This window comes from Taeniopygia guttata, chromosome 1A (assembly GCF_048771995.1).
Source record: "Taeniopygia guttata chromosome 1A, bTaeGut7.mat, whole genome shotgun sequence".
NCBI classification, from domain to species: Eukaryota; Metazoa; Chordata; class Aves; order Passeriformes; family Estrildidae; genus Taeniopygia; species Taeniopygia guttata.
In genome coordinates, this window is record NC_133025.1 from 37520460 (window position 1) to 37543654 (window position 23195).

General features: G+C 36.9%; 1 protein-coding gene across 19 annotated transcripts in view; it reads left to right on the forward strand.

Moving 5' to 3' along the window:
• The window catches only part of NAV3 (neuron navigator 3), a 521462-nt gene that overhangs the window by 459092 nt on the left and 39175 nt on the right, over positions 1–23195 (forward strand). For 12 of the 19 annotated variants that reach the window (XM_072923966.1, XM_041713781.2, XM_041713783.2 and 9 more), the window contains 7 exons: positions 1133–1838; positions 3386–3874; positions 10045–10086; positions 12421–12581; positions 14436–14624; positions 17021–17073; positions 21684–21707. In XM_072923966.1, coding sequence (XP_072780067.1) covers positions 1133–1838; positions 3386–3874; positions 10045–10086; positions 12421–12581; positions 14436–14624; positions 17021–17073; positions 21684–21707 — 1664 coding nt within the window. The remainder of the gene's footprint in view (positions 1–1132; positions 1839–3385; positions 3875–10044; positions 10087–12420; positions 12582–14435; positions 14625–17020; positions 17074–21683; positions 21708–23195) is intronic. The other 7 variants (XM_041713785.2, XM_041713784.2, XM_041713787.2 and 4 more) reach the window with 3 other exon arrangements.

The window sequence follows — 23195 nt, forward strand, 5'->3', positions numbered from 1 at the left end:
TAAAAGGTTTGCTGCACACCAAGCTAAGCTTTCGCGATCTGTTTTATGATAATGCAGCCACTGTGCCTTAACTACTAATGAGCTGTATGTTTGCTGGGTCAGAGTCTGATTGGTATCATGGAATTGTGTAACATAAAATAAAATTAAAAACGGGATAAAAACATGAGTGGAATTAGTTCTGCTTTGCAGGTGTTACTCTTTATTACATTTTAGTTTCTTAAGAGAAATTAGGTCATGCACCTCCAAGGCTTCCATAATTACTTCAAGAGTAAACTAAAAAACTTGGTATGTTTTGGGAGTTATTAGTGGTATACAATAGATCCTTAGAGATAAATTAGAATTGAAATGGTAATTTTTATCTATTGTAAAACAGGAAGAGGGTACTTCCTGGTATAGCAGAACATCTTACTTCATCGTTTCTGCATGTTACAATAAGGTTTTATAAAAGATGGAAGAAATTTATAAATATATCTTATATAGTCACAAGCCATCCACAGGACTGAAGGAAACCTCTCAAAAAATCAAAAATCTTGGGAAGCCATCAAGGATACGACAAAGACTAATTAACTTGTGTAATTGATATTGTTACAAATCAAGACAATGTGTTCCATAGCATAATCTCTCCCTAATAATTTTGTGTAACTAAAACCAGAACAAACTTAGTCATATGGTAAAAAGATGTAATCAGTGAAAACCAAAGAACTCTCTAAGTACCACTTGTTTCTACACTCATAATTGATGTCATACTTCAGGAGATGTTTATTACGTGTAATGTTCTATTTTCAAGTATTATTTCTTTCATGTAGAAATACTGTTAACAGAAAAAAAATAGTCCAAATTCCTTATAGTTCTTTCAAGATAATCTTCTACAACTACATTTACCACCCATATATGAAAGTTCTGTAAGTTCTCATGGGAATTCCAAGATTTTAATGCTTTGGGCTTACCTGTAATATGTCATACCTGCTACAGATAGCTGATGGGGGACTAAAGACCATACTAGTCTGTTTCTTTAGGGGAATTATGTTCATGTATTTTTTTATTTTGAAAGTATAATCATACAGTGTTGAAATGAGATATTTAGACATTGCAGATTAAACACAAGTGACTTTTCAACTATACTTCTACTTAGGAAAAACTGATGATGCAAAAGCTTCAGAAAAAGTGAAAACTCCCCTGAAAGGAGCCTCCATACAGCGATCTCCATCAGATGCAGGAAAAAGCAGTGGTGATGAAGGGAAAAAGCCTCCTTCTGGCATTGGGAGATCAACTGCTACAGGGTCATTTGGATTCAAAAAGTCTGGGTTGGGATCTTCTACTATAATCACCACAAGTGGAGCGACCATCACAAGTGGGTCAGCAACACTAGGAAAAATTCCAAAATCTTCAGCCATCAGTGGGAAGTCCAACGCAGGAAGGAAGACAAGTTTAGACGGTTCCCAAAACCAGGATGACGGCGTCCTGCATGTGAGCTCAAAGACAACTCTGCAGTACCGGAGTCTGCCTCGCCCATCGAAATCCAGCGGCAGTGGGATCCCTGGCCGGGGCGGCCACCGCTCCAGCACCAGCAGCATCGACTCCAATGTGAGCAGCAAGTCTGCGGGTGCTGCTGCCACCAAACTGCGAGAGCCAAGCAAGATCGGGTCCGGGAGGTCCAGCCCTGTCACCGTCAACCAGACAGACAAGGAAAAAGAGAAAGTGGCCGTGTCAGATTCTGAAAGCGTCTCCCTGTCCAGCTCCCCTAAATCCAGCCCAACTTCCGCAAGCGCCTCTGGCACACCAGGACTTAGACAGCCAGGATCCAAATACCCAGATATTGCTTCCCCCACATTTCGAAGGTTAGTGCATTTCTATGATTCCCTGAAGTTGCAATATATATCAGGAATTTGCAATATGTTGAAGTACTGTGCAAAAAGCCCTTTCAGGGAATATTTTGCCACAAACAAGTCAAGTATAGGAAAATAAAAGGGCAGTATTTTTTTTCATACAACATGATTTATTAGAGATTTGAGGACCTTTCCAGACCTGAAATGGCTGCTTCTTGAGGTTTAAGTATTTGAGGTTCATGCTCATAACCATAGTTGGATGCTTAGAAGGTAGACTCACTGATCCTTATCGGTCCCTTCCTACTCAATATCTTCTATGATTCTAAGTTCAGCCACATGTGCAGTTTCTTCTCAATACTGTGTTAAACCCCCAGAGGGAAGAAGGACAGGATGTTCAGGCACATTCTCTTAATGGAACAGGCATTGCCGTGTCCTGGATGGAGAACTGAATAGCTCTTTATAAATTGTAAGGAGTTAGATTTGCTTTCACATTGTTGGCAGCTCCAGCTACAAACACTTCATTATCTTAGCAGCTTCATTATATTTTTCGACACAAGCATTGGCAAGGCTGAATTTCAATTGTAAATGCTGTATTGTAACATTTCTGGAAGTATAAATCTGCATGAGTGTGCCATGAATTGGGATGGAGCACTTGCACTGCTGGAGAAAAAGCCAATAGTGCCCTCTTGTGCATACTTACCAAAACAGCATCTCTAGGCAGCTGGGGAGCTGCAGCTTCATTTTGTGGGCTTGGTAAAATGTAAAACGGATTCTTACGTTATTAGACATACTTACTATATATCATGATAAGTTTTGCATTTATTTACCTTTAATTTATAAGCTTTACATTAACCGCAGTTTAAAATATTTCCAGAAATACATTAAAACATCACATGACCTTTTAGTTCAAATTTTAGAGGAGTTGCAGTTTATTTTTTCATCATCACTATAGAATTTTCATATCTAGAATTGCTGGAAGATGTTATGTGACATATAATTTTATCTTTCCTGCCCTTGGAGACAAACTGAGCTCATTTAGCCATGGTGCAGTTTATTCTGTCTGAGTGGTTACTACATGACTGATGACCACGTGACCATCTGTGCAAAAAAATGACAAGAGGGGAACTTTGCACAAATACTTAGATGTTTATTAAATTATGAAGAATTTTGCAAGTGTTTGTTGCAATCGTTTAAGCAGTTTTGAGAAGTGAGGAGTTTAAAAGCTAATGACTTGGGAATGCTTAATTACTGAATTTGAGTGAAAGTGTAATCTGTTTATGAACTAATAAGACAAAAACGTGATTATTTTACCTCTCTCTGGGAGAGTCTGTGCAAAGAGCACATCTGAATAGAGTGAATAAGAGCAGTTACTAAAGAAACAAACCATGATTATTGTGATATGGTTAAGTGAATTTAAATTTGCTCTGCGATTGATCATCTAGGTAGGCATGATTTTTCATAGCAGTAATTAAAACTGTGTAGTTTGGCTCTTAGGATGTTGCGCCATGAATGTTTAATGTGGCTATCAGTTTCTCTAAAGCTATTTGTTTTACATTTAGGTTGTTTGGTGCCAAGGCAAGTGGTAAAGCTGCCTCTGCACCCAGTACTGAAGGTGTGAAACCCACATCGGCAATGCCCAGCCCTAGTACCACATTGGCACGGCAAGGCAGCCTGGAATCGCCATCCTCGGGCACAGGCAGCATGGGCAGTGCAGGTGGGCAAAGTGGTAGCAGCAGCCCCCTCTTCAGTAAACCTTCGGACTTAAATGCAGATGTTGTAAGCTTAAGTCACTCCCTGGCTTCCAGTCCTGCCTCAGTGCACTCTTTTACATCAGGTGCTCTTGTGTGGGCTGCAAACCTGAGCAGCTCTTCAGCGGGCAGTAAGGACACACCAAGTTACCAGTCCATGACTAGCCTTCACACCAGTTCCGAGTCTATTGACCTCCCTCTTAGCCATCATGGCTCTCTCTCTGGACTGACAACAAGCACTCAGGAGGTTCAGAGCCTGCTCATGAGGACTGGAAGCGTCAGATCTACTCTTTCGGAAAGGTGAGCTTGCCTATAGATATAGTGACCACGAAATAAGTGAGAGGCAAAAGGACAGGAGCCAAAAAAATAAACCAACCACCTGTTTTGCTAAAGGGACACTGTTTAATTAGCAGCTTAGTCCTTTATGTAACAAAAGGAAGGAAGAAAAGAGAACTGAAAGGCATTGTAATGTGGAATCAACTGCCATTTAAGGTTTTACAAGCACTTTTTCTTTCTTGAGAATTTTTTTGAGTTCCCTTGTTCTGGAGAGAAAAGGGGGAAAATTGTCTAACTGAAGGCAAGTGTAAACAGCCAAGAGGCACATAATGATTCCTGCAGCAGGACCCACCTGCTGTCCCAACATTTGGCAGTTCCAAAGCAAGCAAACCTCCAGCTGTGGGATCCCCACTTTTCTTTTCCTATTAGCTCAAAGCACAGGCAGAGCTGGTGTGTCCTGGTCTTCAGCTGACCAGTCTTGCCTTAAAATACTCAGTCTTAATAAGTTTCTTCTTACATGGTAAGAATTACACAGATCCTTACTGACGTGCAGCTTCACCGGCAGGGAGAGAGTTTACAAAATGAGATCCTTGCTATATGGTCAGTCCTGTCAAGTGCCCAGAACAGATAAAGAAATGCAAGAAAATGTTTTTCTGATTACTCTATTAAAGAGTTTTTTGTTATGCTAGTGTTTAACCATTTAAATTACATTATAAAAGGTGCAACCAGCCTGGCATAGTGGAACCAAGATTTTTTGGGTTTTTTGTTTGTTTGGTTTTGTCTTTTCTTTTTTTTTTTTTTTTTTTTTTTTTTTTTTTTTTTGGTGATACATTTATTTGGATTTTGCAGGAGAGAAGAAAATAATCTTTGCTAGGCACTAAGTAAGTTCTGCGTCCCATGAAAATTTTCAGGATTTGACAGTGAAACTCTGATCTCACATGTGGACTGTAAAATCAGTATTAAATATTTCATTAGTCTTTTATTCAAAAACTAAAATTTTACTGAAACAGTCAAAAATATTTTAAACTTAATTATTTTTTTAACATCACAAACATTTTAAGGAGAAAAGACCTTTAACATACATCAAGTTTTTTCGCCCTTTATATAAACTCAGAGATTGTTCAATACTCATCCTTTGCATAGAAAGAATTCACTTTCAGTAAGCCAGCATTAAAAAAAAACCTTCATAATCCAAACCTTGAGAAACCTAGATGGAAACTTGTCATAGATTTCATTTTTTTATGTTACATTTATAAGTATTACTATATCAGCTAAAAATCACACCTCTTACTAATATAAGTACAAATTATATTACTATTACATAGTAATATATTACTTTAATAATTATAAAGCATATATATGTACCAATATAACCTACACTAACAATACATAGTATTGTTAACAATGCAGTAGTTATAAATACAGATACCTGAGCAATTTGGAGTTTACACTCTGCCTTTAATTTTTAAATAGAAATTTGAGTTTGTGTACTCTGAACTGAATGTGACAATATTTATTAAAGGTCAGTTATGAATAATAAGCTTACAAAATCCTTCGCTGCCACATATATGGATGGTGAGGTCAATAGAATAATTTGGACGAGTATGAGTTCATGCCAAAAATTATTCTGATATGCAGGATCTTAAGCATCACATTTCAAAAATTAATGCCTTGGCAGAAGTTTCTGAGCAACCCCCACTGCTAATACTTTATGTGTTTGTTCAGTGACTTAATTTCAGTGGTTCCAAATATTTTGCCGTTGGCAATATTTTTAAATTTCGGATTAGTCCATATGGAGATATTACGATTGAGTCCAGAGAGAGCCATTGTTCATGTTTATCTGACCTCAAAACAAATGTAGGTACCTAGAGTAAATGGTGTCATTTCTTGAATTATAGCCCCAACAGGGTTTTTGCAGTTCGATTTTTCTGAAAGGCTTGATACAAGTACTGAGTTTCTAAACTCTTTTTATACATTAAACCTTTCATTGTAGCAAAGTATTTTTTCACAACAAAAGCATTGATTTGCAACGTTGGACACAGATGTTTTGCAGCACATTATGTCATTTTTTCTTTGTAATCTCATATTTGAAATGCTTTTGATTATACTAATTATAGCATGGCATAGCATAAAAAAATGATCTGTAAGGAGATTTTTCTTTTTCTTCAGTCACCCTAGAGCTTGCAAAAGGCTGAATCATCAGTCCTTATAATCAGATGTACTAATATAATGTAGGGATAAAATCATAAAGACCAAAGTGCACAGTGAGGTACAACTAGCAAACAACATAAAGTCTGTGCAGAGAAAATGCAGGAAAAACTGAAAGAGAGGAGAGAGATAATAACAGATGATATAAAAGAATATGGATTTGTTTCATTGAAGCATTAGCTGTAACTTGATGGATAAATATCAGTAATGGCAAGCATGCTAAGAGGAAATGAAAAGGTTAAAGATATCTTTGATTTACTGTTCCTCATGAACTTTTCATTTCGCTGTTTCAGACCGAGCCTGAAAGCCCTGCAGTCGTTAGAACTGAAGAAAAGTTTTTAAAGGGTCTTTGCTGAGGAAAGAGTGAGGAGGGGAGCTCGGATAGAGGGCGAGTGGATTATGGGAAGGCCAGTTTGCCTAGAAAAATACAGAAGACATTAAACAAAATAGGTTAGGTAACAGATGACATGGGATTAGCTATTAACAGCCTTTTAAATAATAAAGACTAATTTAATTCATTTGCAGGAAAACATGCTTTCTGAATAGTGGGAAAATAGTAAATGCACTAAAAATCCTGAATTTCCTAAAGCTTTAAGTGCTGTTGCTTTGCTCTCATAAGCAAACGGGGAAAATAAAAATGCTAGTTGGTAAAGAGTTACGGAAGATGACTGACCAAAGGCTTATAAGTCTGAAGGGCAGGATATATTTGCATAGATACCAAATGGAAAGTAGTGATGCTGTCTTGCAGAACATGTGTACAGAGTTGTAGTGCTGTGCTGGGACAAATCATTTTGAAAATGAAAATATAGCATTTTAGAAAGTAGTTATCCCATTATACTTTCTCACATTAAGGCTTTAACTTGAGACTTTGGAATGTCAAGTTTCAGGAAATAACAGCTGGAACGAACACAGAAAATGAGAGCAAAATCTCAGGGTACATCTATATTTTCTGTGAAGGAAAGTAGCCCTTGACTGCCTCCAAAAAAAGTCATCTTTCTTGGAGACAGCAAATCTGTAAAGTCTCTGCTATATTTTCCCACCTATCTCTCCAGGGATGATCAGATGTTGCCCACAGTTTTCAGGCGGCCCACTAAGTGATGGTACGGCATCAACACAGAGTTGCCTGAAAACTCCTGGAGTGAAGTGCCAAAGTTTACTCTAGCCAAACTCTGCATCATTGAATGAGATTCTGTGGCATTGTAACAACCAGTAAAAGCAAGAAAAATATTTTCTTGTTCAGAAGGAAGGCTGATTTTGCATCTCTCTTAGGCCTTTTGTTGGTTTTGCACATATTTGGTAGGTTTAGAAATATTTAGAAAAGTCTAATTCTACTGTCATAGCAGTGTAGTTCCCTATATGGGAGGACACTTGTATTTTGCCTTACAGAAATTTAGAGGGATTAAAATAATCATGCAGGTATTTATACTCTAAAATAAAAACATCATCTGGGGTTGATAGAAAATATTACTGCTTTAAAAGAATTAGTCTTGAGTGCTATGAAAGTGCATTGAAGTCCACTTAAGCCCTTCAAGATTTTCAATTATTTTAAATTCTCATAATTGATAGTTGTGGTTTTAAAGTGTGAAACAGTGCATCATGTATCAGATTTTCTTATATGCCTAGCCTTTAGAGAAACCAATTTGTAAGACCCATATCAGCTTGGCCCAGCTGTCATGGAGCTCTCTATTGTTTCTTAGCTTGCAATAACTTGTTTTATTTCCTAGCAGCTCTGAAAGAGTTAGATGTAGCTAAAGGACATACTATTATGGCCCTTTCCCAAGATAACCTCATCACCAAGGGCAGGTAGGAAAATGAGGAAATTAAGGCTTCCTGTAATTTCCCTCATAGAATTTGCAGTCAGTTTCACCACTGTAAAATAAGCAAAAAAGAATGAGATACAGTGGGTTTGACAACTTCAGCCTATGTCTTAATTCATCTTTTTGCAAGATTGCTTTTTCCAGTTTACATTGCAAAGGAAAATATCAGGAATATTATATTCTCATCCTCACTTTATACTGGTCTTTGTCCAGGTATGCATTGCTTCTTTCAGGAAAGGACTGTCTTTATTATCATTATCAACTTTAGAGATATGAGGTAGATTAAGTTCTATTTACAAAAAGTCCAGTTTCTGTGGAAGCAATGAACCCAGGTTTTGGTGGATGAATGATTTCAGATATTAAAAAGATAAGGGCAGTTATTGGTCTGAAGTAATAGTTACATGAAACCATGCTTAATGGTTTTATACAATTATCTGAAATCTAGGAGCATCTTTGTAAGCTTTATTATTTTAAAAACACACAATGAGCATTTGGTACACTCACTTTAATGCAGTTGCAATAACTCCGTGTTTATGTTGAGGAACATTCATCCCTATTTCATTTGATATCTGAATTCAAAAGAGTTTTGGAAAATGCTATGGTCACCCTTAACCTACTTATATGACTGGCATACCTTTTGATTTGTGGATTGGCTTAAAGGAGCACTGACTCCTTTATTTTTAGATAATGTGCTATAGATTACTTTGAAATACATATATCTCCAAGTTAAAATAATATTGGAAAATGCATTGTTCATTTGAACTTTTAAGTGTTTGCATAAGAAACTGATGTTATGATCATGTTTATTAATCTTGAAATTTAGAGGTGCATAAAGGTAAATAAAGGAATATCAAGGCCCCATTTTTCTCTGTGAAGGAAAAAATAGTGAATCATTCATTCAAATTTATTTTTTCTTTTTGCCAGCCATTCTAGGTCCTGTTATATACGTTGGGGACAAAATGCTGAAAATAAAGTCCTCTGTCTAATATGGGACTACTCTCACATGGACCATGATAACTGGGCCTGTGCTGAAGTACTGCTATTTTTCTCCTTCCATTTGTTTCTCCAAATGCAGAACAAGGCCCTTTATTAAACTAGTAAAATTGTCTGTAAAATTTCCTGGTGGTAAGAGTAGTTTCTTTCCATTTGCCTAAGCCCTGATAGTAATGCATTGTCCATGCCAACAGTGTTTTCACTGCCTTTATCTACTAGGATCAAGGATTCAAGGCATTAGGGCTCCCATCACCCACAGCACAATAGGAAACACCTTTAATAAGGGTATGTGTTGGGTAGCAAGGGTCCTAAGTCATTGCTGCTCTCAGAGGTGTGATTATGATATGTAATACAAAAGCTTTCAAAAGCCATTTTGTCATTTAATCCATATGATGACACTAAGCTATGTTCTAAAGGGAGAAAATTTTGCAACACTTACTTGATGATAACTAGTTCAAACCACACTGACCAGAGACCAATTTACCAAGACTTTATGATGAAATGCTGAAATGACACTTGGAAGGAGGGCTAGTGGGTGCTCTTTTAGGGATGTGGTTTAAATGAGGAAAACTGCATGAATATATTTTGGGTAATCAGCCATTCTGACAGTTTGCGTGCAGGGAAATGGAACAACATTACTCTGGTGCCACTTTTCATTGTCCCTACCATCACCTTACTATGTGAGCCCCTCAACAACAGAAAGCCAAGCATCTGAATTTTTAGGACATATTTCTACACACAGAGCTACCATTTGGCTTCTGGCAAGGCCATGCTGCCTCTTAGCAGGTGCCAGAACCTTCATTTCTTTTGGAAATCTATTGCCTTATCATAGGCAACTGTGAAAAATAAAGATTCATGCTGTGACCATACGATTCTCACACAAATTGCAGAGCAAAGCTGTAGAAAGGTTAGACATGGTAAAGAAGCACTTCTTTCTGACTTGGACAGTCTCCAAATTACTATTGACCCAGCCCAGAGCATGTCTAGATGAAAAATGAATGTGCAGCAGTCCATGTCCTATTGTTCTTTCCAATGAGTAAAGTATTTATCATGAAAGTTGTATTAAAAAGCATTAAATGACCTTCTGTTATGCACACAAACCTAGAGCTTTAAAATTTGTAATTCTGAACAGTCCTGTTTACTGTATGTCCTTAGGGATTTTTTTTGTTTTAACAGCATGCAGCTTGACAGAAATACACTACCCAAAAAGGGATTAAGGTATATATATATTTTTTTTTTGAGCATGACTGCTGCTTCTCTATTTTCTTGTAACTTTTTCTATGCTGCCTTTATTTTTATTTCTCCTTTTGTTGATCCTGTTTCCAACAGAGTTCTTGGAATTTTGATTCAAACCAGAAAATGTAAATTTTAACAATGGACTTTTTCTTTCCATGTCTTGCTAAGGAATAAATCTTCTTTCAAGATATACTATGGAAAGTAAATACTATTAGGGATCATTTCCTTATGCAATGAATCTTAAAAGGCATTGAATTCTGGAGAGCTAAAAGAGACAGAACAAGATATTTGTGCAATTCAATAGGACTAACTATTGAAAACATGGAGAAAAACAAGGTTTTAGAGGTGGATGTGACTTTGGACTCAAGCAAACACTCATGCAATTTGAACTGGAGAGCTATTAAAGGGTAGGGCTAGAAAATACTAATTTTGCTATCCAAGGTTTCTAAGTATAAAATGCATGCTGCTGCATACAGTTTTCTTGGTCCTTATCCAGCAATACATAGAGTTCAACTTTGCTACTAACTCTTCACTAAACTCTGTCCTCATCACAGAAAATAGAATTTATCCACCCTCTTCTCTCCTCCACGGTGAAAAGAGTGGATCATTAGGTAACTTGGCTGGTCTCATGAGGCATGGAAGCCCATCTCCCCAGTCCAGGAAAAAGATTTGGCAAGCAAGAATATATATGCATGCACACAGACACTGCAGCTTTCCAATAACTGAAATTACACCATTACATTTTATGTGTTATGAATAAATACTTATGAAATTTTAAGATAGTTGTTAACTATTGTCACTATAATGCACCTTCTGACCTTCTGCACTAGCTGTTCCTTAATAAGAATTCAGTCAAGTTTTCCATAATCACAAAACAATCATTTTGGATTTGGAGAGAATGGAAAAGGTGGAAGACATTAAAAGCATAATGGGTGCTCTACGAGGATACAGTGGGATGATCAAAGTTTGTGGATGTTCAGCTGTAATGGTGGCTGAAAGCTGAAAGTGAACTGGAGTAGGGAGAATGCTTATAGGCATGTGAGAATGATCAGTTAGCCCAGGAAAAAAGTTCTGTTTGATTTAATGTGCAGACATCCCTGTCCAAAACTTAGATCCTGAATTCTCATTTTACCATCTTTCCAATCTGATAACCACTCAGTAACTCTGTGCTCTACCACAATTACAGGCAAAGATCATAGTTGTATTTTTGAAAGGAGAAAGGAAGTAAATATTTAATAAGGACAAGATGGTTTACTGCTGTAAAATATGGTAGAAAAATGCAAGCACAACACAAGAACTTACATATTCATTTAATCTTCTGTCTAAGCAGAAACACTTGTGCCTCACAAGCCTGCGGCCAGAATATCAAAATTTCTTTCTGATCTGCTGTTTTGGGGAACACTTATGGCTCTTGACAGTAGTGAAGAAGGTGTTCATTTCTCAGCAGGATAATGTCTAAATGAAGCATTTCATTCAGAATTGCAGACATTGCTGAAAACAAATCTCTTGATTAAGACCCACACTGTCTGCGTATTTTGATGTTTAATCACTACCAGAATTGCCCTTCTTCCAGCTTTGCCAAGGATGGACCAGTGAGTTACCAGCTGTCCCTCTTGGCCTACATGTCACACTGCACTTGTTCTATTGGTTTACCATAGGAAGCAGTTGATTAACTGTTTGATTGCCAGACTTCTTCCTTCCAGAGAACTTGTTTCTGCTAATTGTTTATTTTTCCTGTCCCTTTCCCTCCCCTCAGTTTGGGGCAGGACACAATGTCAGGTAGCATTCAGAGCAGGAGACCACGTGAATATGACCATGAATAGCTGTCATTACCAATGCAAACTCCTTTTTCAGAGTTGTTGATCTGTTTCACTCCTGTCATCTAATCAGTTGTGCACATGATGTGTGACAGATGTCATTTTGTAAGTGGCTACTAACGTTCCTTGGCTTCTATTCTGCCCATTCCCCATCCTAACCATACAGCTTCCAAGCTTTTGCATCAACCTGTACACTTCCTATAGCTTTGAAGTCCTTTTCTGTCAGTTCAGGTGTCTGTCTGCTATAGTTTATCATCCTGTCTCTTCTGTTTTGGGGAGGGGGATGAAGAGTATGGGGGGTTCGAGTCCTGTATGTTTTCGGTGTAACCCAATGGTAAATTTCCCTAGTTAAAATCTCTGGTGATAATCATTTGACTGGATTTGATGTTTTCCTAGGGATTTGTTCTATCTAACTGGTGAAGGGTATTTATGTGACAGCTGTTTCTTTCTAAGACATCACCTTGTCATTGTTTTGAGCATGTCAGCTGTGGTTTTTCAGATATACACCATCATCCCGGCAGACAAGTCAGGAGGAAGGCAAAGAATGGCTACGCTCCCACTCAACTGGAGGCCTGCAAGACACTGGCAGTCAGTCCCCACTTGTTTCTCCTTCAGCTATGTCTTCATCTGCAACTGGAAAATATCACTTTTCCAACCTGGGTAAATGCTGTTTCCCTTCACTGTTTCTCTCCCTCTGCAATAGGACCATAAAATTCAGCTGTACATATTTCTTAGTCTGCCATACAAGGTAGTTTATTTTTAACATTTTCATCACCATATTGTTGTACCTCTCTAATGAGAGGAAACTCACAGTGTTGTTAAGGAAGTGGGCCAGGGTACCACCTATTCTGCACAGAGGAAAAAAAGCACAGGTTCTTTATGACTTGACAAAGGAGATAAATTTTGCAGGAGAGCTGGAAATTCGCTTCTGGTTCAAAGCCATCCATCTTTTAGGTTTCAAAGTCAGTAGTGTTCTTTCCAATGATTTTAGTGAATGTCAGAAACTAAACATTGCATTTTTCCTACATATAAATTTGCTTTGAGATAGATCTTTCCAATGTGTTTCAGTAGCTGGACCTGACTATAACTGCATTGGGCCCCATCCAAACCTAACTTTGAATGCAATATAGTATTTTGGGATGTGAGTGACACTGCAGTTTTATTTGATTACAAACCAAGGTTTAGATTTGGTTCTTCTGAATATTGTTTCAAATTAATCCAACACGGGTTGTTGTTTTGTTGGTTTTTTTTTTATAGTATTATTTCTTTCTTGAATTCTGAATAAAACTCACTTATCTCAACTGTACTTGACACATACTTAGGTTCACAATGAGCTTGTTATGATTTAGACCCCTAGTAAGGAATTACTAACATCCCTTGAAGAATTAAGACTTATATCTCTCTGTCACAGCTTATGGCATCCATAGGTTATGATCACTCAAAAGAAATTTGATCAGACATACACATGTTAGTCTTTTCTATATACAGGAAAAGAAGTTGAGCTAAGCTACTGTTAAAAATGAAATTGGATCCTTGCTAAACAAGCCACTGCTTTGATTTTCCCTCCTGTAGTTTTAGACACAGTTTTTCAGTGTCACAGTTCTAAGAAGTGTTTTTTCACTATATTATTTTCTGTTTACAATTATCTAATTTTCTTATTGTTCATAGTTCTTGTGAACTCACAATAGAGAGAAATAAGATCATGGGGTTTAATTTTTTTTTCTTCATTGTCCTTTGCTTTATTTCAGTTTTCATAGCCCTGTGGAATCATTTGCCCTCACAACAGAGCTGTTCTGCTAGTCTATAACTTAGAACACATCTTGGATGATCTAAAATAAAAGCCCAAATACTGAGGCTGAATTTGGCTAGACAGTTAGCTTTTTCCTCTAGGCATTGAGGTTGTGTGGTCCTGGGGAGCCATAGCCGGGCTTTCCTTTCTACTGGCAAAACAGCTTTGTGAAACTTAAAGTAGGTTCATCAGTGCTGCTCTTGATTTCAGCCGTGTCTGACTATACCTGTTTATTAGGACGAAGTCAACTGAGGCCTTTGCACAAATATTTAACCTAATATAGTGGTGGGTGCTCCTGAAAATCAAAGGATAAATGTCTTGCGTATGCAAATAAACTTTGGCCTGAACAGCAGTCAACAATACAGGTATACAACTATAAAATACAGATACTGATTTATTAGAAGAGCTGCTTATAAACATATTTATGACCTCTTAATTCCTTTTTAACTTTTGAATCTCCCCCATTGAGTTAGTGTGGGCTGCCAAAGGATGTTCAGACACCAGTGTTAGCGTTACCGTGTGTTTTATAGGATTAATGTCATCCAGCTCCTTTGAGGCCATCTGCTCCACCTTTTTGTTGAAGCTTTTAATGTAGGAATAAAAGCCTTCCATTATCTCAACAGCATGAAGTCCACCTAACCGTACAAGTCCTACATTACAATTTTGTGCAGAAGCAAAAGTCACTTAATGGAAAAGTGCTTCATTAATAAAGCTTTTTATTCCAGTGAGTCCAACCAACCTATCACAGTTTAACCTTCCTGGACCCAGCATGATGCGTTCAAACAGCATCCCTGCACAAGACACTTCTTTTGAGCTCTATGATGACTCCCAGCTGTGTGGCAGTGCTACGTCCTTAGAAGAGAGACCACGAGCAATCAGTCATTCAGGTTCATTCAGGGACAGCATGGAAGAAGGTAAGACTGAGTAACTACTGGGCAAACACGTCCCAGAATAGGTGTCCAAAGCATAGTTAAATTTTAAAATATTTCTTCTGTACCCTACACCACAGAAACTTAAATTATTTTGTGAAGCTTTTTTTAATCCTGTTGAGCTGGACTCGCAAGCTTTCCTTATCCTAAAACATGGAAGGCATTACTTTCACCCAGTAATAAGCAATGCTGTATGTATCTCATACATGTACAAATCCTCTATCAGAAATTTTGGAGAAAAGGAAGCCATTCTTGGAAAATTACTCTTTTTTCCTCTAAATCCAAAATTCTGAATGTACCTTCACTACTGTGTTTCTCTGCTTTCTTAGTCCTACTTCTGTGCTTCCTTTTTTTCCCCAAACACCAGTGCTACTTAGCATCTCTTTTCTTTTGTAGCCATTTAAACTCCCCACAGCCTTCTGCAGCAAACATCATGTGAATTTCTGTATTGAAATTCTGTAATTTAAACTGACCTCACTTCTTTTATGCAGATTATTACTGTCTGATTTCTTTAATGTTCTCTGCAACATCTGGAACTTGGTGAATAGTTTTTGGTTTGGTTTTGGGTTTTGCTTTTTTTCATCCACAGAGAATCTGACAAATCCTAATTAAATGCACTGTAACATTTTCTTCTGACTAATATTTCTGGTAAATCTGATTATTTGCCAAATTCACATGAGTGCAAAGTCCTTAAACACTTTAATTAAACAACTGAAATTCTGTGCAATTTATTCTATAACACTCATCTTGTTTACTGCTAAGTGATGGCAATTTAAATTATAATAGGCAAATTAAAAAAGTCTTGCCTTAGCTCCAAAGGTCATAGTTACAAGATAAAAGGGGGGGAAAAGTCTTAGATAAAAACAACAGACAAATAATGCTTCTATTTTTTGATTCTTTTTACTGTATTTTAGATGATATATCAGGCAGACATCTGGGTATGTAATACTAGCAGTAGGGTGCAGGACAACTCAAGCTGTGAGTTGTCAGCACAGAGAGGATGGCTGACTGCACAGAAGAATATCACATAATTCAAGGACAGAGCTGACTACAGACCCTTTGCTGAAGAACAGAATTATCAAAGGAAACACTGGAAGAATAATAGAGAAAACAAAGCAATTTATGCATAGAAAAAGAGGTGTTAAATGTAGAATTTCGGTAATGGGCCACCAGTGGGTTTGATGAAAGCTTTTTCATTGGTTATGTGTCTTATCCAGCTGGAGTGGATAACCTGAGTAAATGAAAGTCAATGCAGCAGTAATAAACAGTTTTCAGCAGTTTACGATCGTTAGAGATTAACATGAAATGATGCTGTTAGAAGGTCAAATGTATTTTAAGATAGGAGCTCTGAGGAAGGTTAAAGTGAAACAAGTGAGGTAGTACATGGAGCCACTGTATATGAATGCAGAATGACAGTTTAGCTCAGACATTTAAATCAGGGGCTGAAAATAAAACATACTTTGGAAGCCACTCTATTTCAAGGTCAGTGTACCACATTTCTATGAATACAAAGCTAGATTTAAAGTCCATTTGGCTAGTCCAGGTATTCTTGTAGTATCTGTTTTTGCAGACAGGTAGCTATAAAAGCAAAACTTTTGTTTTTATCAAACCATGGCAAATGATAAACATTAAAAAAAATTCTTATGAAACAAAAATAAAAAGAGGTAATGAAATAAATTATCTTCTTTGAAATTAACTGTGGGTATAGCCTTCCTCAGGAGAGTCATCAGAAGCAGAAGGGGCAATTTTTTTTACAGTTTTTGTCTTCAATAGCCATTTCCAGGTAGGCCAGGAACCCCATTTCTTAAAGTGAAGCCCTGCAACATTTCACTCAATGCTCTTGAGGCTGATTCCACCAAGGATTAGGGGAAATAGGTCACTATCCCTTGTAGTTACCCTTTCCCACTGACTACAACTACACAGGTCAGCATTTCTGAGGAAAGCTTGGGAGCTCATCCCATGGAATGTGAGCTGTTTTTATCCAATGGAATGTGAACTGTTTTCCAAAGCATAGACTCTTACTAAAAGCATTTGCTGAGCTTAGGACAGGGGTATAAACAGCTCAATTTCTGGTTTCTCTGAAGAGTGTATTTATCAAGTGATTTCTTGTCAAAGCAACAAAAGTGATGCTTGGTTTGCTGATAATTACACAAAATTTCATTGGCTCGCACACCTGCCCCATATACAGGAAAATGTTTTTCTATGTAGGACAATGTTTCTAAATGCAGGAAAATCTATCAAAAGCTATTCTATACTGATAGCTCATAATTGCTCTTTGTGGAAAATTGATTCTCATTTTAAAAATTCGTTTACTTATTGAGATACATGGGGGAGGTTTTATGCTTTTGTCAATATTTCATGTTATTTTCCTTTTCTTAAAGTACATGGGTCCTCATTATCACTTGTCTCCAGCACATCCTCTCTCTACTCTACGGTGAGTATTGATATTTTAGAAAAAAGTTTGTCCTGCCTCTGTTCTTGTTCTTGTTTGTGAAATTTTCAATACTATGAGATCTAGCAAAATTAGAATTTTACTGCAATAAAGTAGGAATGTTTATTTTCAGCTTTGTACTACTGAATACTATTTTAGAAAACTATTATTTTCACCTTTTTATGTTAATCTCTTATTAATGTTTAAAATCATCCAGTATACATTCTGAAAGCTAAAAAGAAGGTGAAAGTCTAAGAGTGTCTCTTTTATGGGGGTCCTTATGCTATTGTAGTTGACCATTTTGAGTCATTCTACTTACCTTCAGCTAGTGCATAACTTAGAAAATTATTTCTATCCTGGCACTGTTTGAGGTAAACTTTTTGAAAATCCCAAGAGTGCCTTAGGGTAAGGGAGGTGTAATTTGGTGAAGTGTCTACTGATTTTTCTTGGAAGAGGCAGCATTTAGATGTTATTTACAAAGAGAAGAGAATAACTTTCTGTAAGTTTAATCATTGTTACTTAGATTAATTAGATTAAGTAATATCTGTTTCTATCTCAAGAAGTTTTTCTGGGATTGATTTTTTTTCCTCTATTTTGTTATTTCATTGGGTTTTTTTGAATTTATCTTATGGGGATTTTATATATATTTCGCATCATTTATTGCTTCAGTTGTTCTACTAACAAGAAATCATCCATAGAGAGTAGTTGAACACGTTTGGACATTCCCTTGCAGTTCCTTTGCAACCTCTTCCCTAATTGTAGTTACATGCTGCAGGAACCCCTTCTCACAGGACAGCAACCCACTTATCTGCTTTCCTCCCACGCATTCATGAATAGTGCCTATCCTTTCCATATGTCCAGCTGTTGAATAGTGTCAGCTGATATTCCAGAGATGGACTCATCTACCTAGAGCCAGCACCAGTTCTTGCCTAGGAATACCAAGCTCCTGCAGATCAATGCATTTGTAGCACATGGTAGCTCTGTCTCAATGCTAAACTCGTGTTAGCTTGGAAAGTATGTTGTATTCATGCACCACGGTACCTCTCCTAGCTCTGTTTAATCCTAAAAAGGTTCAAACAAGGGCACATCTAAAACATCAAGTACACAAGCCTTAGATTTTTACAGGCCTTAAACTGCTTAAGTTGCAAGTCATGCCAGTCCAGACCAGTCCTGAATTATTTGGAAGCAGGAGAGGGGAGGTGAAGGTGGGAGGTGTAGAATGTTTATACAGGCTGGCTACATGTGAGGCATGACTTACATTCAGAGTTAAGCTTCTCACTGATGTTTTGGTGGTTGAAAAAATCTTTAGAACTATTTCCTTGTCCATGAGACAGGTTATCAGTTTGCATGCGGAGGTGTGTCAAAAACTATAATTCAAGCTTTGATGTCAAATTTTAGAAAAATGTCAAAAATTTAGAAGAAACTGATAGATGAAAAAAAATCAAGCTATAAAGTGACACAGGATGCTTTCAGCACCCAGTAAGTGAGTAACTCTGAAATATCTGTGTTCTGATATTGTGTAATGTAGCAAGAATTTACTAATACTTACTATTTATATAACCTTTTATATTTCAACAGAGTATCTTGGAAATATTAACTAAACCTCATGATAGTAAAGAGTGGTATTTTCCCTGCAAAATAAACTTTAAACTGTTTTCCCAGGTTCATACTGTAAAGATCTGCCTGTGACTTCACATTGCAGCTGAGCCCCACTCTTTAATTAATAGATTGTGTAGGCAAGATAATGGAAGCTTCAGGAAAATCTGAAAAGGGCCAAAAATAAATTGGTATAAAAAATTACTAAGATTGATTTTAGTGAAGATTTTTGATCTGAATTTCTTTTGCTTGAGCCCTCTTTGAAAACAGTTTAAACTTTTCAGCAATTAATCAAAATATGATGCACAAGTGGAGTAGAAACCTGAAAAGTTTAACACTTAGTACTACACCAGTTGAGTGAAGAGAGCAATGGGATAGCTTCACAGGGTTGTCTCAATTAAATGTATTTTATTTGATTTCTCAAGCATTGTCTTAAGCCTTAGTGCTAGTGTTTTCTGTGACCTAATCCCTGGAGAAATTCAGACAAAGTACCAAAAGATCAAGACCTTCGTGTATAATTACCAGAGGATAGTTGAAAATCTTCAAGTAATTCTCTGAAGATTGTTTCTCTGAGAATTAGAATATGAGATTCAGAAGAGCCATTTCATTATTTTCTGCCATTGAATAAGTCCAGTGATGCAGAAGTTCTGCATTCACTACTTTTCTGTATATACTGGCTTTCATCTTGACTTGTATTTGGGTTTTCGGGACTTAACTTGCATAGATTGGAAGTTTAGCTTGTAGAGATTTGCATGTACAGAGACATCCATTTTGTTTCACAGAAAAATATACCAGTTTCAGTTTTGGAGGTGAATACATTTTGACCTGTGAGTAATTGAAAAAAATTATGATAGGTTGTCTCCTGTTTCGATCTCCTCCTGCTCAGTAGGTTGAAACACTTAAATGTTCACATATTTAGTTAATTGCCAATTTTCTGCACTGGCTCTCAGCGTTAACTACATTTTGACTCCCTAGGCTTCATTGATTGTGCTAAGCCATGCTCAGAGGAGTTGTGTAAGGACATGTCATTTGTACCCTAATATTCTAAGACTTCAAACAAAGAAAAAATAATCCTTGCAAGGATGGGATGCATGCATATAATGGAGAAGTAGAGTGAGAAAAAGAATTTTTTGCCTTTTAGAGCCTATTGGAAAAATGGGTGAGTCCTGGGTTACAATTATGTGATGAGCATGAACTTAATTAAAAACTACTGAGATGTATTTGGTTGTCAGATTCTCTTTTTTTAAGCTGATAATATGTCCAAAATCCTGGTCTTTTTCATTCATTTGCTTCCTTCACTGCGCACAAAATGTAACTTGTGATAGCCACCTCTCTGAACTCCGGGAGAGGCAACACTTCCTTGTACATTGAGGGAATTGTCTGGTAAGGACATGTAGCAATGGCTTCATCAGCAGGTTTGGTGCTCCAAGGACAAGGACCATGTGCCCCCATGGCAGTTTTAGGAAAAAGTCACCAACCCTAATTTTTTGCTTTTGTTGTCACAGAAGAAATCATAAGGGGACATTGTCAATTCAATCCCTTTGTGACCCTCCATGCATTTCATATTTGATGTAACAATAACGGGAATAGAATATTTTTTTTTTTCTAGAGGCAGATCTCTTTTTTGTAAGCATTGATCAGAAAGGTAGTGTGTCACATATGTGATGGAAAAAAAATCATTATACTAAATCATCTTCACATAGTGATGTATTAGAGTATTATTATTATTATTATCAGGTATTAGAGCAGTTTCAGCCAAAAGCATTTCTACATGTTGCCAAGGTGAATGTCATAACATCATAGTCTGTTTAGGACCATTAAATGATAAGCATGTATGGAAAGAGGCATTTTCCAGAAGTCTTCTCCCCTTATGCAAGGTAAAGCATTTTCAATTATAAATTTCTATTATAAATCATTAAAATCCTTACAGCCCAAAATTAATGCCTAATACAGGCTCAAAGTCAGCTATAGTAATTTGTAATAATACAGAATAAGACAGTCCAATGCCAGAGAACTTATGAACCCTTACCTTGGGTTTTCTTAATGTTTCTAATGTTATTTACAGATTAGTTGCTCTACCTACATTTTTCTTCTACTGCTTACTTCTCTTCCAGATAATGTAGACTACTTCTCTGAACATGGGCCACTTCAGACCATGGGGTGCATTGATTTCCAGTACATTAACTGGTTCTTATTTTATGTTATGAAAGAGTTCCTTTCTCGTGGCATGTCATTCTTTTCCATCAGAATCCAACTGAAGCAAGATTTATCTGTCCACCAAATGTCTCCTGAATAGGACTGATCCAATGCTTAGAAACTGAATGACTTTCAAGGTTTGCCTTGCAGTGGTATAGTGTCTTAGCTTGTTGAAAAAGGCTGCTGGTTAAAAAGTTTCAATATATGACACAATACATTGCAATATGGAAAGTTATTAAATATTACCAAGTTTCATTGAAAACTTCAACATGCCTTGATAGCCCTTAATATTTTTGCCAGTACTCTGTATGGAAGAAATTACAATAAAATGCAAGTTCCCCTCGCCTTTCCCAATGTATGTTTTACAGGTATGCTGTCAACTTCTCATATCAGGGATTACTTATTATCATATTAGGAACATGTCTTGGTATGCAGTAAAAGAAATATAAATCCAGGAGCCCTAATAATCATTGCAGCACAAACAGGTTTTTTGTGTCAGACTAATGCCCATGCAGTGAGAGCATAGTCAATTTTTGTTTGTATCTTAGAAATGTAGCTGCAGTTTTTGCAGTTGTGCTCCTACTCTCCCTTTCTCTCCATTTCATTTTGTCAAGTATACTGGCATGCTCTTTGGGGTTTCAGCTGGAGCTTTGCCAAGCAAGTTGAAGAGTTCCATTTATTGTTTTTACTGGATATGTTCCTTAAATGTAATGGATGCGTGAAGCTATTCATTTCACTTCAGTGTGGCTGGCTTTTATGTTCTAGTACCGCAATTATGTTGCACACTGCTTCTAAGCCATTTCTCCTTTGTTTTCTTCCAGGCAGAAGAAAAGGCACATTCAGAGGTAAGAACTTTAATTCATTTTTATACTTCTGTATTGCCTTACATTTTTTATAGCGTATTGTTTACCTGCTTTAGCTAAACTGCACAGTGTGTGGAGAAAATACACCCTGTGTCTTTGCATCACATTTAAGAAGTATTGGTGGAAACTTTTAGTTAACTGGTTAGTTAACTGGTGCAGTTAATTGGTGCAGCTTTTAGTTAACTAGAAGGTGTTTTTTTTACATTGTGCTGAAAAAAACCTCCTGGCTGTCATTCTGAAAAGATGAAAAGAATCAGTGAGAACTGGGCGTTGAGTAGAGGAGTTGAGATAGGTCTGATTTCAGACTTAATACCACTCTGTGCAGGATCTAAGGGACTGTGCAATTCAAGGTAAGGTGCTGCCTTTCAGGAGAAAAATACTTCAAATGATTGCTTTGAACTTCTCTCCCTCACATTTTGAATTATATTAAATTTCTGAAACTGACCACTTTGATGGATTTCAGAGCAATGCAGATTGATTTCAGATATAAATCAAATTTGACATGGAAAATAGTTTCTTTCTCCTCACAGTGTATAAGAATGGGTGACAAGCCTGGGTCAGCAGCTGGATACAATTACAGCCTTTCTCAAAATGAAGTCCTGTTTGTATTAAAAAGGCACCAAAGAGTAGCTGCAATAAAATACAGCACCAGAGCTACATGCCTTCCAATTTCTGCATTTATGCTGCTCTTATTTTTACTATTCTCATCAAAGAAAAAGTCAACAAAAAGATATCTTGAGGAAATTGAACAAATAAACGTATCTTTTCCTCCTTGCTGCAGTATATTTCAATGTAAATTCATCTAAGCTCACATTTCTGTAAGTTAAAACAAAGGAGCTAAAGAGGCATGCTATAGCTCAGTAGTGTAAATTCCAATTCCTCATTTTATTGCCTTTTATATAGACAATATATATGCTCTTATGGGAGATGTTGAACAGCACTTCATGAGACCTACCTTTGTGAATTTGCAAGAACATGTTGAAAGTGTAGCTTAAGCTGGAATGTCAAATAACTGCATTTAAAAAACAAAGAGAAAACTTTGAAAAATAAAAGGGTCAGTTCAGGATGGAGAACAGCTTGATAATCTGCCCCTGTTGCACTGAGTTAGTGTAAATGACTGAGCAATTTTTGTTTAACAGAAGTACAGGAACATGTTCATGTTGATTGTGCAATATTTCTTGTTGTTTTCATGGGAGTTGTAAAACTAAAGTACTGCAATGGTCTTTACTAGTTACTGTAAATATTCCCTTTCCTATGCTGGTTTTACCCATTTTAATTCTCTAGTCTGGAATAATTTATGTCTGAATATGAAAGGCTCTTCAAAGTGAAACTCCATGCTGTGCTAGATTTCAATACAGTGCCCAGAAGTCCCTGTAAGATCTCAAAAAATTATTTGCATGCTTCATGTTAGGTATCTACCCCAGCTGAAATAGAAACAGATATTTTTCTTAAGGATTCTGTTTTTCACCA